Raw genomic sequence first — 14,765 nt, forward strand, 5'->3', positions numbered from 1 at the left:
TTGGCACTTCAAGATGTAGAGTACACGTTAGAGCAGAGGTCGGAAACCTTTTTGACCCAAAGAGCCATAATGGCAAAATATATATGTATGCATATATATATATATATATATATATATATATATATATGTATATGTATGTATTAGTTTTTGAGAGAGAGCCATACCATATATCTTAAGAAGAATTTCAGCAAAACCATCAAACTCGCTCGCCAGACCGAATCAAATTTTTCAGGGAACGTTATATCAGTGTGTAATGTTAGATTATTTGAACATTTATGAATTAAGAAATCCAAAGCCTGTGTACCAATACAAATGCACCACTTCAAACTTGTCTTTTATAATGATTTCAAAACACGGTGCAAGCAGATTATTTTGTAAAATAAAAGTCTCAAAGTACTGCAAACGAGGACACTGATGTACAATTTACCTTCAGTGCAGACAGCGCTGTGTGCATAGCTCCGCCCACCCTTATAGCTCATCCAATCAAATTGCTCTGTTTGCTTGGCTAGCGCTTCTCGCTGTTTACAGATTGTTCTGTGTGTTTTCCTCATAAAGTGTCTCAACAGTGAACCTCCATTTTTTAATGAGCTTCCATATAAAGGATTCCTTAGCGACGTACAGCTAAAACGGGGTCTGTTGGTGTGACACCTTGACTATAAACTATAGTAGAAAGAATGCTACTATAGCATTACTATATATGTGAGGACTCAGGACGAGGGGAGTTGATTTTCTGATAACAAATTAAAGCCTGTGTTTGGTAATTCATGTTAAACTAGACTGTTTAAACATTTGCAACTTAATTATTTATGTGTCTGTAGATTAATTGAACATTTTTCATCATTGACGGATTTTTTTTTTGTTAAGAGTTGACGGAAATACTTTTAGGCCGTCTGTCATTTTGAAGGGTTGAAAATTGGGCTATCAACCACAGCAGCAGTATCTCTTCAAGTTTAGTGCTGCGCTTTAAGAGAGAGAGGCAGCGAGAGAAAAAAAGACAATGCCGTATGAATATTAAAAAAATGTATAAAAAAAAGGAAGCGAGAGAAGCCAGACCCAAAGGTAATGATTTCACATTTTAGGCCCAGCCCAAAATTCGGGCTTAAGGTCTTAACTTAAGGTCTTAACTGTTGTTTTCAGAATTCTTAGTTCTCCTAACTCAGGATCCTTTTTGACCCAAAGAGCCATAAAAGCAAAAGATGTTTTAAAAAGAAATTGAGAGCGCCACATCATATATTTTCAGACAAAATTGAAAAAAACTGCCAAATACGCTCCCTAGACAAAAGCTAATTCTTCAGCACATTTTATTTCACTGTGTGTCATTTGATGATTTAATCAAATGTATGAAATGATAATAATGCCAAATCGTGTGTCCCAAATCAATGTAAATATGCCATTTACAATTTGTCTTCCACCCTCTGTTAAGAGTGTTGAGGCAATTTTTTGCCATGAAATTTGTCCTTCATATCAGTTTTAAAACAATGTGCATGCAAAGTTATTTGTAAAAATGTCACAAATGACTGCAAACGATAAGCATATCGTCATATTCACTTTCGATGTAGACTGCACTGAGCGAGAGAGAGAGAGAAGGAAGCGCCTTGCGCTGTGTGCAGGGATCCACCCACCTGTACTGCTCACCCAATCAAAGTCGTTTGCCAGCGTTTTTATTTATCAGTTGAAATGGTTTCTTATCGAACTCCTGCATTAAGTTGCTTCGGCTTTATATGGACCAAAATCGGGATGAAATCACTTGACTTAGGAACGCCACAGAGAGATGTGCAATAGTTTTTATTTCGGAGCCATACGTCCTTATGAAAAGAGCCATATATGGCTCCCGAGCCATAGGTTCCCTACCCTTGTCCTAACTCCTTGGTTTCGGTTTAGGCTTGGTGATGTCAGCCATCACCGTCATCATCCTGGTGGTGCTTTTCGTGGTCGACACCTTTTGGATCCAAAATCTCCCTTGGGTCAAGGCGTGCACGCCCATCTATATTCAGTTTTTTGTCAAGTTCTTCATCATTGGGGTCACGGTGCTAGTGGTGGCAGTCCCTGAAGGCCTCCCACTCGCTGTCACCATCTCCTTGGCATACTCCGTGAAGGTAAAGTCTCTTAACCTTGTCACTGGCTTGCCCCTTTCGCCAGCAGCTTATAGTTGAGCCTATTAAAAGCAACGGGCCAGGTCGTTAAGACCCAAATGAAATCTGGCTTGAGGCCAAGCCATGATCTCACTCTGATCTCTCCAGTGTGGAAGCATTTTTCGTCTGTAGCTGTTGACTGTCTTCCTCTTGATAGAAAATGATGAAAGACAACAACCTGGTGCGTCACCTCGACGCCTGCGAGACAATGGGAAACGCCACTGCCATCTGCTCGGACAAGACTGGGACACTCACCATGAACCGCATGACAGTGGTGCAAGCCTACTTGGCCGAAACACACTATAAGAGGGTGCCAGAACCGGAGAATATTCCAACCTCTATTTTAGATTTCCTGATTCTGGGGATAGCCGTCAACTGCGCTTACACAACAAAGATTATGGTATGCCAGAGAAATTGTTCTATCAGTCATTGTGTGTTTTTAATAAATATTTTTGATCTGTTAATGTGAAGATTAGGGCTGCAAATAACGAATATTGAAATAGTCGACGAGTCAACAGACTTGAAAAACTTAGTTGAATCACCGGATATGTTTTTTTAAATTAGGCATGAACTGGATTTAATTTGGTGGCAAATTGTAACAAACACAAGAATAATGGGTCCAGTGAAAATACCATTTATATTGAACGGATAGTTTTAAAATTACTTGTCTAAATCCAATTGGGTACAGTGTTCAGTCAGAAGAGACATAAATCGATAAATCATCCTTTTCCTATTTTTAGGGACAGGCAAATAAATGAATTTAAGTCAACATGTTTTCCTGTAAACCATGAACAGGCTCATTAGCAGCAGTAGAACAGTAAATAAAACAAATACTGTGTGCTTTTTGTGAAGGGCATTCAGTGGTCAACTTCAAAGTCCACAACACATTGAAACAAACACGATACACAGAGTTTTAATAGTGCAGTGGTTAGCGCGTGTGCGGCACAGTTCTAAGGTCTTGGGAACCTCCTGTGTGGGTTCAAATCCAGCTACCGGACTTACTGTGCGGAGTTTGTATGTTCTCCCCGTGCTTGCGTGGGTTTCCTCCGGGCACTTTGGTTTCCTCCCACATTCCAAAAGCATGCATTTCAGGTGGATTGGCCGGTCCAAAATTGTCCCAAGGTGTGAATGAACGAGCGAGTTGTCTGTCCCTGTGTGCCCTGCGATTGGCTGGCAACCAGTTCAGGGTGTCCCCTGCCCACTGCCCGATGATTGCTGGGATGGGCTCCAGCACCCCCGCGACCCTACTGAGGAGAAGCGGTGCAGCTAATGAGATGAGATGAGATGAGATTTCTAACCCTTTGACATTCTGATGGCCTGCCAGTGGGCTGTCGGACTTATGTTGAACAAATACGTGTGTGTACAATGTTAGATGTCACTGAAATATGCCATGCCACATATCATTGAAATGCTTAAACTCTTGAGATTCAAGATATGATAACCATTTCAAATTATACTCATCAGAGGAAACGATCAGTCTGAAACAAGTAACCCGGAAACCCTAAAGCCGAGTCAACTCAACAGTACGTCCCTTAGCCGTCTTCAACTTCTTTGAATGTCCATGAGAATGGCTTCATTACATCAAGGACAATCCATAAAATCCAGCCGTGTAAAATATTGACTCCAAAACGCACGATAACCAAATTATTTTCCTTTACAAAGAAACAGACTTGTGAATTTATTCCCAATATGGCGGCTAGCGCTCCTCATTCGATTGATACCTTTTCCATGACGAGGGTCTGTTCATGCTAGTTTAATTCATGCACCCAGCGCGAAGTTACATTAAGTTTGTGTCTTCCTTGACAGATAAATTACCAAGTCTCAATCTTACTTTTACTGCCTTTGGCGGCCGCTAGAAGGGATCCATACATTAACCGTATCATTGCATAAGCCGCTGGGTTGAAAGCTTGGGGAAAAAAGTAGCAGCTTATAGTCTGCATTTTTCGGTAGTTTTATTCACAATATTCAGGCAAAAATGCTCCCAAACTTAAGAAGTTTTGGTACGCATACTATATGTTGACACCGTCATTTCTCTATGTCACCGCTTGAGACGGAGAACGCTATTGTGCATGATCTACTCTCCGCAGAGATTATAATCATATAAAATTCTTTAATCTGTTGGAAAAATGTATCTGCCAACAATAGTCGACAGTGTAATTTATTGTCGACTATTTCTATTATTGATTGTTGAAAACAATGTTGACTAATGTTGAATGAAGTATCTATCTATCCCTCTGTATCTCTCCCTGGATCTCTCTGTATCTCTTTCTATATCGCTTTCTATATCTCTCTTTGTATCTCTCTCTGTATCTCTATTTCTCTATCTCTCCATGTAATCGTTACAGCCCTAATAAAGATACAACAGTATTTGCTCGGACATTTCGCTCACCATCTTGCCATCTCCGTTTCTGGTAGCCTCCAGAGAAAGAAGGCGGCCTTCCTCGGCAAGTGGGAAACAAGACCGAATGTGCCTTGCTGGGATTTTCTACCGACCTCAAGCGTGACTACCAGACCATTCGCAACGAGATCCCCGAGGAGAAGCTGCACAAGGTGTACACTTTCAACTCTGTGCGCAAGTCCATGAGCACGGTGCTCAAAATGGCCGACGGCAGCTATCGGATGTTCAGCAAGGGCGCGTCGGAAATCCTCCTGAAAAAGTAAGAGCGTTTGACTGTTCGATTTCTGCTTGCTAGATACAAAAACGTCCGAGCACTTCAGGCGTATCCCACCCGAGCCCCTTCCTTGCGACTTATAAACGGGCAGTGAGAAAATGAGCTGGTAACAACTCCGTAAGCCTCTTAACCAAGCAGGCTTCTTTTTAACCCACAGAGAGCTTAGTTTGACGTCATGCTCGTGCAGCTTCGCATTTAAATGCTTTTGTTTATTCTGCTCAGCCCTTCACTGTCATGTTTTACCTTTAGCAATTTATTTTCCTATTGCGATGTTCTTCGCTTCCAGGTGCTACAAAATCCTGACAGCGTCTGGCGAGCCTAAGGTTTTTCGCCCGCGCGACCGTGACGACATGGTGAAGAAAGTGATCGAACCCATGGCTTCCGAGGGCCTGAGGACCATCTGCCTTGCTTACCGCGATTTCACCATGGCGGATGGGGAACCCGACTGGGACAATGAGAACGACATCCTCACTGGGCTCACTTGCATCTGCGTGGTGGGCATCGAAGATCCTGTGAGGCCTGAGGTAATTCGGAGGGACTGTCAAGGGGGGTGTTACTTTAAAATCGTATTACTCAAGTTGCCCTCAATGTGATGCAGCATAGTAGCTTAAGTTACTCTGAGACGAGCCACGAGAGCGCCGTTGATGACATCCGAAAAAGGCATTAGATTTAATTTCATCATCACACTATTTACACACGGTTACCACGTGTCGCGCCTTTTCTATTTGAGGGCGCACGTGATAGGCCAATCGATCAATGTTTTGGCTGAACTCATTAACATAGATAGATGGATAGATAGATACTTTATTCATCCCCGCAGATAAATTCACACTTCCAGCAGCATCCCTGCGCTGGAAAACAAAACAATAATAAAGCTAAAAGAATACAATACACAAATAGCCAATGTGACGTGTTGATACCCAATGTAGCGTGTTATATAGAGTATCTAGATAGTGCTACACAGAATACACACTGCAATAAAAATACGGTAATGTGCAATGTGTGGGGTGTGGTTTAATGTGGGCCTTTACTCCGCCGGGTGGAGTTAAAGAGCCTCATGGCATGAGGAAGAAAAGATCTCCTCAGTCTGCCCGTGGTACAAGACTGTGACAGCAGTCTGTCGCTGAAGCTGCTCTTCTGTCTGGAGATAATGCTGTGTAGTGGTTGTGATGAATTGTCCATGATTGACAGCAGCTTTTCCAGTGCCCGTCTCTCAGCTACTGTTGTCAGGCTGTCCAGCTCTGTGCCCACAACATGATCCTTGACAACATTTCACGACGTGGCACTCTAATAGAACATTATGGGAATGAGTTCAGCCAGAACAATGTCAAGTCAGGTCATGTTTATTTGTATAGCCCTCAACCAGAGTCTCAAAGGGCTGCATAGATCAAAGACTATTGCAAACTAAAGACTATTATGACACCATCCCCTTATTCAGATGCAGATTCAGATTCAGATCTACTTTATTGTCATTCTAGTACACGTGTATACAGAACGAAATGTCGATACATCTGACCCGCACAGTTTCCTTGAATGTACAGATATAAATAAAATGTTGTATTGAGTTGGAGTATTGAGTACTAATAATATACTAAATAATTATGGCTATGTAAAGTATTTTACAGTAGCGCAAATAGTGCAAGAGGAGCAGCTAACCAGATGTGCAAAATGGGCAGTCAGGCAGTTATATTGTCAACACAAAATATAGATTATTCATATGCTATAGAATAGAAGTGTGTTTTAAGCTTAGATTTAAACATTTCCACCGAGGTTGCAGATCGAACCTCAGGGGGAAGAGCATTCCACAGCACCGGGGCCCGAATGGAGAAAGCTTTCGAACCTGCAGATTTCTTCTTGGCTCTTGGCATTACTAGTAGACTAGCATTTTCAGAGCGAAGGCCCCAGACCGGAACATAGGGGGAAATTGAATCTGAAAGATATGATGGAGCAAGTCCATGCATGATTTTGTATACCCTCAACAGAACCTTAAAATCACATCTTAAGCTAACAGGGAGCCAATGCAGGTTAGCTAAACTCAGGGTAATGTGGTCAAACTTTCTTGTCTCCCCGCACAGTTCACTTACTGTTGCGTTTCGGTCCCTAATTGACACATTTGGTTTTAGTCAACTAATTGATTCGCCGACTCATAAAGATGGAAACACACTAGACTTTGTTTTGACTCGAGGAGTTTCAACCTCAAATGTGAAGGTGTACTACCGTTATTTCTGATCAAATGTTGTCGGTGTTGTTTTTGGGTAACCTGTGCTGATGACTCAAGTAAAAATATTGTTATGATAGGATAAAAAAGCTGAGACAACGTGGCACTGTGAGTAAAAATAGTGTTACGATAAAATGAAATGTAAATGTATTTTCCCATGTCATCCAGATCCTTAGGTGTCTAGGAATAACACAGTGCATTTAGGGTTTTTATAATTGTCATTATTATTATTATCACTAATGTTATTAACGGGCCAGGCTGCGAGAATATTGCGAGACGTTAAACTGGTCCGTAGTACAGAAAAGGATGCCGACCACAGCTTTAAAGGATTTAATTAAATTTGTACTCTCACCTATAGGAACTTTTTTAAACAGTAATGGACTTTGAGAAAGCCCTTTGATGTGTTGTAGGCTAAATTCAGAAGACACCAAGTACACGGCCTTGTGTAACTTTTTATAGACTGAAAGGTAAAAATGGAATTCCGCAATGTGAATGCCTGATTGTAGGTGTGACTAGTCAAAACCTTTCAAGCAGTTATTTTGGATTTGAAAAACAGGCTCACTGGAGGTGCAACTGTGTCCTAAAACCAATAATTGTACTCTAAATATTTCACACATTTTTTTTTTAAAGGGCTGCAACAATTAGCTGATGTTGATAAAAACATCATTAATAGAAAAAGTTAACAATGGAATTCATTTTTGACAATTGTTACCTGAAATGTTTTTCCAACAGTCAGGCATCTTACATGATTATAATCTCTGTTGAGTCAGTTGCTCATGTGCAATAGCGTCTTTCATGAGCGATAACTTACACAAAAGGTGGCGTCAACATCAAGTATATGTACAAAATATTGTAAAGTTTACTTGCAAGGTTTGCAAAGCAGACTTTGGCGGTGCCTCGGTGATGAACAAACATTTAAAGAGGTCAGTCGGACAGTTGAACAAAACTGAGTCTGACTCGCCTCAGTTTGAACGTTCAAGCCTATATGGTTTTGATGACATACGTTTGCATTTTATACGCATATATTCCGCTATGAAATAGTGCTTGAGTATTCAAATCGATAATTTGACTAAATGTTTTAATAGTCGGTGACTATTCTACTATTAAAATAGTTGCTAGTTGCAGTGCTAATAGTGGCTATTAATTCTATTACAGGTTTTACAGTATTTTAGTGAGAAGCAACTAACTTTTTGTTTTGTGTACTTAATGCATATTCTTGTTAGGTCCCGGACGCCATCAGAAAGTGCCAACGTGCTGGCATCACGGTGCGGATGGTGACTGGCGACAACATCAACACTGCGCGCGCCATCGCTAGCAAGTGTGGCATCCTGCTGCCCGGGGATGACTTCCTCTGCTTGGAGGGCAAAGAATTCAACCGACGGATACGCAACGAAAAGGGAGAGGTGAGGGGAACTGTCTCTAAACATTACTTCCGTAAATTCCGGACTATGAGCGCACCTGATTATAAGCCGCACCCACCACATTTTAAGAGGAAAACTGATTTTGTACATACACAAGCCGCACCTGCATATAAGCCGCATGCGCCCACATACAAACATGTAACACAAACACAAAATTAACCCAAACCTCCCGCGATTGAAACCAAATGTCCTTCATTAAAGTCCACAGTCCAAAAATCACAGCCGGCAAAATGAACAGAAAATGATACCTGTACTTAAGGTTTGATGCAGACCTGCAGAGTCCGGATCCCGTTGAAAGTAATCCAAGGAATTCCAAAAGGTAAGGGTGGGAAGAATATATCAGATGAACACATTTACTCACGCAACTCCTTTTTCTTTAACCAACTTTTTACCCCCTCTTCTTTCCTTGTCTGTCCCTCACCTTTAGCAGTCCCCACTTAAACTCGGCACCCCGCGTTTGTTACGCCCCTCCTTTTTCATTCACCCATGCAAAACATATCAGAATAAGTGTCTAAAATAAATACAAATAAATTCATTACTAAAATATACAGTGGGAAATACATATTATACATGGGTTACACATATTTACAAAGAAAGACAGTACACCGAGAGAGTTTTCAAAGCTTTAATAATAATAATATAGCTTTCATCCCAAACGGTGCCTGTGACAGGGCAGGTAATGGCAGCAACACTCGAGCGCCGCTGGCGGCCGTTAGAAAAATTACATAAATTGGCCGCATCACTGAAAAAGCCGCAGGGTTGAAAGTTAGGGAAAAAAGTAGCGGCTTATAGTCCGGAATTTACGGTAGTAATGTTTTCACATATTCATTCTGACTGATTTTGTAGATCGAGCAAGAGCGTATTGACAAGATCTGGCCCAAATTACGGGTTCTGGCTCGTTCTTCCCCAACGGACAAGCACACTTTAGTCAAAGGTAGGTTTGTTTTGTCGGCCACAAATTGGGCAAGTTTTGCTTTTGCTTTCAGCTTACATTTTTGGCTGCTTTAGGTATTATTGACAGCACCGTGATCGAGCAAAGGCAAGTCGTCGCCGTCACAGGGGACGGCACCAATGATGGTCCTGCCTTGAAGAAAGCTGATGTTGGCTTTGCCATGGTAAGTAGCACACACTACTTCTAAAATGATTTGCTTTTTCATAAACAGTGTTTGGCGTATTACTGGGGAAAAAAAGTAATTAGGTACAGTTATTAGTTATTTCATTTAACAATTAATTGCATTCCCCATGTTATTGAAACCCATAAGTAGCACGTTACTCTGAAAGTAACTATTAAGTTACAAATTACTCTATACAGTTTCTTGCGAAACTATTTGGCCCCCTAGAACTTTGTGACCTTTTGTCACATTTCAGACTTCAAACATAAAGATATAAAACTGTAATTTCTTGTGAAGAATCAAAAATAAGTGGGACACCATCATAGATAGATAGTTAGATACTTTATTCATCCCCCGAAGGGAAATTCACATTTCCAGCAGCATCCCTGAGCTGAGAACAATACAATAATATAGCAAAAAGAATACAGTACACAAATACCCAGTGTGACGTGCAAATGCCCACTGTAGTGTGTTATATAGAATATCTAAATAGTGCTACACAGAATACATATTGCAATAAAATTCGGTAATATGCAATGTAGGGGGTGTGGTTTAATGTGGGCTTTTACTCTGCCGGGTAGAGTTAAAGAGCCTCATGGCATGAGGAAGAAAAGATCTCTTCAGTCTGTCCGTAGTACAAGACAGTGACAGCAGTCTGTTGCAGAAACTGCTCTTCTGTCTGGAGATAATGCTGTGTAGTGGATGCGATGGATTGTCCATGATTGACCGCAGCTTTTCCATGCCCGTCTCTCAGCTACTGTTGTTAGGCTGTCCAGCTCTGTGCCCACAACAGAGCTCGCTTTCCTCGCCAGTTTATTGAGACGAGAGGCATCCTTCTTCTTGACGCCGCCTCCCCAACACGCTGCCGCATAAAAGAGGGAGCTTGCCACAACTGTCTCATAGAATATTTTCAGGAGCTTTTTGCAGATTTTGAAGGAGGCCAGCCTTCTGAGGAAGTAAAGTCGGCTTTCCTACATCATGAAGTGGAACACACTTTATTGGATATTTTAAACTTTTTTAACAAATAAAAAACAAAAAAGTGGGTGTGAAATTATTCAGCCCCATTGAGTTAATACTTTTTTTTTTACCTTTTGCTGCAATGACAGCTGCATGTCGCTCAGGGTATGTCTCTATCAGTTTTGGACATCAAGAAACTGATATTTTTGCCCATTCCTCCTTGCAAAACAGCTCTAGCTCAGTGAGGTCAGATGGAAAGCGTTTGTGAACAGCAGTTTTCAGTTCTTTCCACAGATTCTCAATTGGATTGAGGTCTGGAGTTTGACTTGGCCATTCTAACACCTTGTTATGTTTTTGGTGAACCATTCCATTGTAGCTTTTGCTTTATGTTTTGGATCATTGTCTTGTTGGAAGACAAATCTCCGTCCCAGTCTCAGGTCTTTTGCGCCATGTTTGACTGTGGGGATGGTGTGTTGAGGGTGATGAGCTGTGCTGCTTTTACGCCAAACATAACGTTTTGCATTGTTGCCAAAAAGTTCGATGTTGGTCTTAGAGCACCTTCTGCAACATGTTTGGTGTGTCTCCCGGGTGGCAAACTTTAAATGACACTTTTTATGGATATCTTTAAGAAATTGCTTCCTTCTTGCGACTCTTCCGTAAAGGACAGATTTGTGCAGTATATGATTAATTGTTGTCCTATGAACAGATTCTCCCACCTCAGCTGTAGACCTCTACAGTTCATCCAGAGTGGTCATGGGCCGCCTATTGGCTGCATCTCTGATCAGTTTTCTCCTTGTGTGAGCTGAAAGTTTAGGAGGACGGCCCTATCTTGGTTGATTTGCAGTGGTCTGATACTCCTTCCATTTCAATGTTATTGCTTGCACAGTGCTCCTTGGGATGTTTAAAGCTTGGGAAATCTTTTTGTATCCAAATCCAGCTTTAAACTTCTCCACAACAGTATCTCGGACCTGCCTGGTGTGTTCCTCGTTCTTCATGATGCTCTCTGCGCTTTAAACAGACCTGTGAGACTATCACAGTGCAGGTGCATTTATACAGAGACTTGATTGCACACAGGAGGATTCTATTTATCATCGTTAGTCATTTAGATCAACATTGAATCATTCAGAGATCCTCACTGGACAGTTTGCTGCACTGAAAGTAAAGGGGCTGAATCATTTTGCACACCCACCTTTTCGTTTTTTTATTGGTTTCAGAATATCCATTAAAGTGTGTTCCACTTCATGATTGTGTCCCACTTATTGTTGATGCTTCACAAGAAATTACAGTTTTATATCTTGATGTTTGAAGTCTGTAACGTGGCAAAAGGTCACAAAGTTCTAGGGGGCCAAATAGTTTCGCAAGCCACTGTATATATGGTTTTTCCTTGATTATTCATTTTTTTGGGCCCGTGCGACTTATACACAAGTGTAACTTTTAGTCTGGAAAATACAGTAGTAACATCCCAGCCTAACCACGTGCAGATTAAGTGTCATGCATTGATGCAGTAGTGGAGGAGAAGCCGTCATTGTTTAGTGATCGGTTGGTCGTTTTGGTTGTAACATTTCTCAGAATTCACTGTGTGAATATAACTTGTTTTTATATTCCTAAATATAAAAACAATCTCTCACACACACACACACACACACATGAAGTAACGTTTCAATAATCAGTCTAATTGCATCTTTTGTGCGTTTATCAGTCTTGTACTCTTTTATTTTGAAGTCGCATTTCCGGTGTATTTTTCTGTTTCCTGTGTGAAAGAAGTTAACTAGCCACACGAGGGCGGGCAGTGCTGCCGGAGCACTCGGGCGAGGTGGTGGCCCCGATGGGCCACCGGACAGTGCTATTAAATTTATTTACCTTAATGCTTGTTTTTATTTGAGTAATTCTGCCAACATAGAGTTTATATAAGTTTTAACTTTATCAATTAGAATGCATTGCAATTCATGTTCTGTTTTTAAAAAGTAGCAGAGCAACGCACCATGTTGTAACAACAATTGAGTATGGTACAAAATGTTATCGATAAAGTGTTACAGTAGTCATACCGGGAAAAGAAAATGCGATACTTTTTAATGTGTTACTCCCAACACAGGTCATAAATGATCCTAAATCCTTCCTTTTCCTCATCTTGAGGTTTTGAGTTTTTCCTTGCCCTCATGTAGGTTTTAGATCAGGGGATGGTGTCATAATAGTCTGTGGTTTGCAATAATCTGTGGTGTGTGCAGCCCTTTGAGACTCTTTGTAATTAAGGGCGTCACAAATAAACATGACTTCCTTTTGTCCTGTCAGGGTATCGCTGGCACTGACGTGGCCAAGGAAGCATCAGACATCATTCTGACCGACGACAACTTCTCCAGCATCGTGAAAGCCGTGATGTGGGGACGCAACGTATATGACAGCATTTCCAAGTTCCTGCAATTTCAGCTGACCGTCAACGTGGTAGCCGTGATTGTGGCATTCACTGGCGCCTGCATCACACAGGTACGTTTTGAGGAATGCAGTTTTTTGGACCTAAAGGGAAGCAGGTCACTTATTTAAAGGTGGGATGCGTCGTGAGTGGTGTCCTTAAAGAGTTGAAAGTAGAATATTTTCTCTATTAAGTATGTCAACAATGCCTAACTAAGTCCAAAGAGATTCATGCTTTATTTTCCACTGGACCAATCTGCTTTTATTGTTTATTAGAGCTGTTCGGGGAAGAACACATTAAGCCTGTAGAAATAAGGCTAGGAGGAGTGCTGGAGAGTGGCGTCATGCTTGTCCCTGCAGGTTTTCCAAACAGTGATTTATTTTCCACCGGGCTTACTTTCTTACTTTTAGCAACGCTGTTCGGGACACACATTAAATTAGGAAGCCGGAATTTGTGGAGAGTGATTTCCTGCTTGTCCTCTATTTTTTCTGTCTTTGTAGCATGATAATGGTAAAAGTAAGAAAAAAAACTGTTTTAAGTACAGTCCAAACACCAACCCCACGGGTTTCTCTCTGGCTGGCTTTTAAAAAAATTATTATCCACCCATCACTGTTCTTTTTTTGTATCTCTGCCTTTCTCTCATAGTGCTGGCTGTGGTCAAAATGACAAACAGCCTTAAAATTTACTCGTCAACATTTAAAAAAAAATAATAAATTCCCTCAATAATCAAAGTTGTCAGTTAATGTCACCTCCGCAGACTCGGAAATATACCAGATGTCGACGTTTATACACTCTTGTTTAATTTGGATTCTGTCATAAAAGAAACAGGCTTTAATTTGGTACCATAAATCACATCTCTTCCTCTCGAGTCCTCACAAATAAAATGTGAAATTTGAGGTCAGCTTCGTGCTTGCTCCTGCAAATCAAGTTGATTGGTCTGGCTTGGGCTGGTTTTGGCTTTAAAACCCGATCTTAACCTTTTGGACCCCGCTCCTTCAATGTGCACATCCAAAACGGCTACACTTTTGGAACAAGAAGCTGTCAACCGGCCATTTTGTAATAACCTATATTTCATACTTTCTATTGATGCCCTTGCAACATCCATTGCAGCCTGATCATACTGGAGGGTGAATTACCTCATGTGCGGCCCCTTCTCAAGGTTTCTTCATTTCCCTCATACTGAGGTTTTGAGTTTTTCCTTGGCCTCATGTAGGTTTTAGATCAGGGAATGATGTAATGCTAGTCTGTACAGTCCTTTAAAACTTCTTGTGATTAAGTGATATATAAATAAACATGACTTGACTTGACACTATGTCCAGGACTCTCCACTGAAGGCAGTACAGATGTTATGGGTCAACCTAATCATGGACACTTTCGCCTCGCTGGCTCTGGCCACCGAGCCGCCGACGGAAGCTCTTCTTCTCAGGAAGCCGTATGGCCGCAACAAGCCTCTCATCTCTCGCACCATGATGAAGAACATACTGGGCCAGGGCGTGTACCAGCTGATTATCATCTTCACGCTCCTCTTTGCCGGTAAGATACGTTTAGGATTCCTCCTTTTTAGGGCTGCAACAACGAATCGATTGCAATCGCTGAATAAAAGCAGTGAAGACACATTTCATCAACGATTTGTTGTGTTGCGCAATTCATACGCCACTGAGCATGTTAATACAATGAAAATAAGAGGAGTTGTTGGGACATGGTTGTAAATAGAACTTTGGTCTGGCAGAGGGGCCGCAGGAGCCTTTTATGAAAAAAACCTTACATATTTGCAGGTGTATAGCAAACATTTGTCTGTATTTTTGTTTATTGTTAAGCTATTTGATTGTTTTATTGATTTATATTA

The 14,765-nt window shown here is 41.2% G+C and overlaps 1 protein-coding gene across 3 annotated transcripts in view; it reads left to right on the forward strand.

The window, feature by feature from the left end:
- Positions 1–14,765, forward strand: part of atp2b1a (ATPase plasma membrane Ca2+ transporting 1a) — an 84,109-nt gene that overhangs the window by 57,454 nt on the left and 11,890 nt on the right. For all 3 annotated transcript variants that reach the window (XM_088348538.1, XM_088348539.1, XM_088348540.1), the window contains 9 exons: positions 1,882–2,096; positions 2,290–2,532; positions 4,548–4,789; positions 5,091–5,328; positions 8,246–8,425; positions 9,290–9,377; positions 9,452–9,558; positions 12,802–12,993; positions 14,239–14,452. In XM_088348538.1, coding sequence (XP_088204664.1) covers positions 1,882–2,096; positions 2,290–2,532; positions 4,548–4,789; positions 5,091–5,328; positions 8,246–8,425; positions 9,290–9,377; positions 9,452–9,558; positions 12,802–12,993; positions 14,239–14,452 — 1,719 coding nt within the window. The remainder of the gene's footprint in view (positions 1–1,881; positions 2,097–2,289; positions 2,533–4,547; positions 4,790–5,090; positions 5,329–8,245; positions 8,426–9,289; positions 9,378–9,451; positions 9,559–12,801; positions 12,994–14,238; positions 14,453–14,765) is intronic.

Source organism: Urocampus carinirostris, chromosome 11 (genome assembly GCF_059441175.1).
Source record: "Urocampus carinirostris isolate Australia breed hairy pipefish chromosome 11, RoL_Ucar_1.0, whole genome shotgun sequence".
Classification (NCBI taxonomy): Eukaryota; Metazoa; Chordata; class Actinopteri; order Syngnathiformes; family Syngnathidae; genus Urocampus; species Urocampus carinirostris.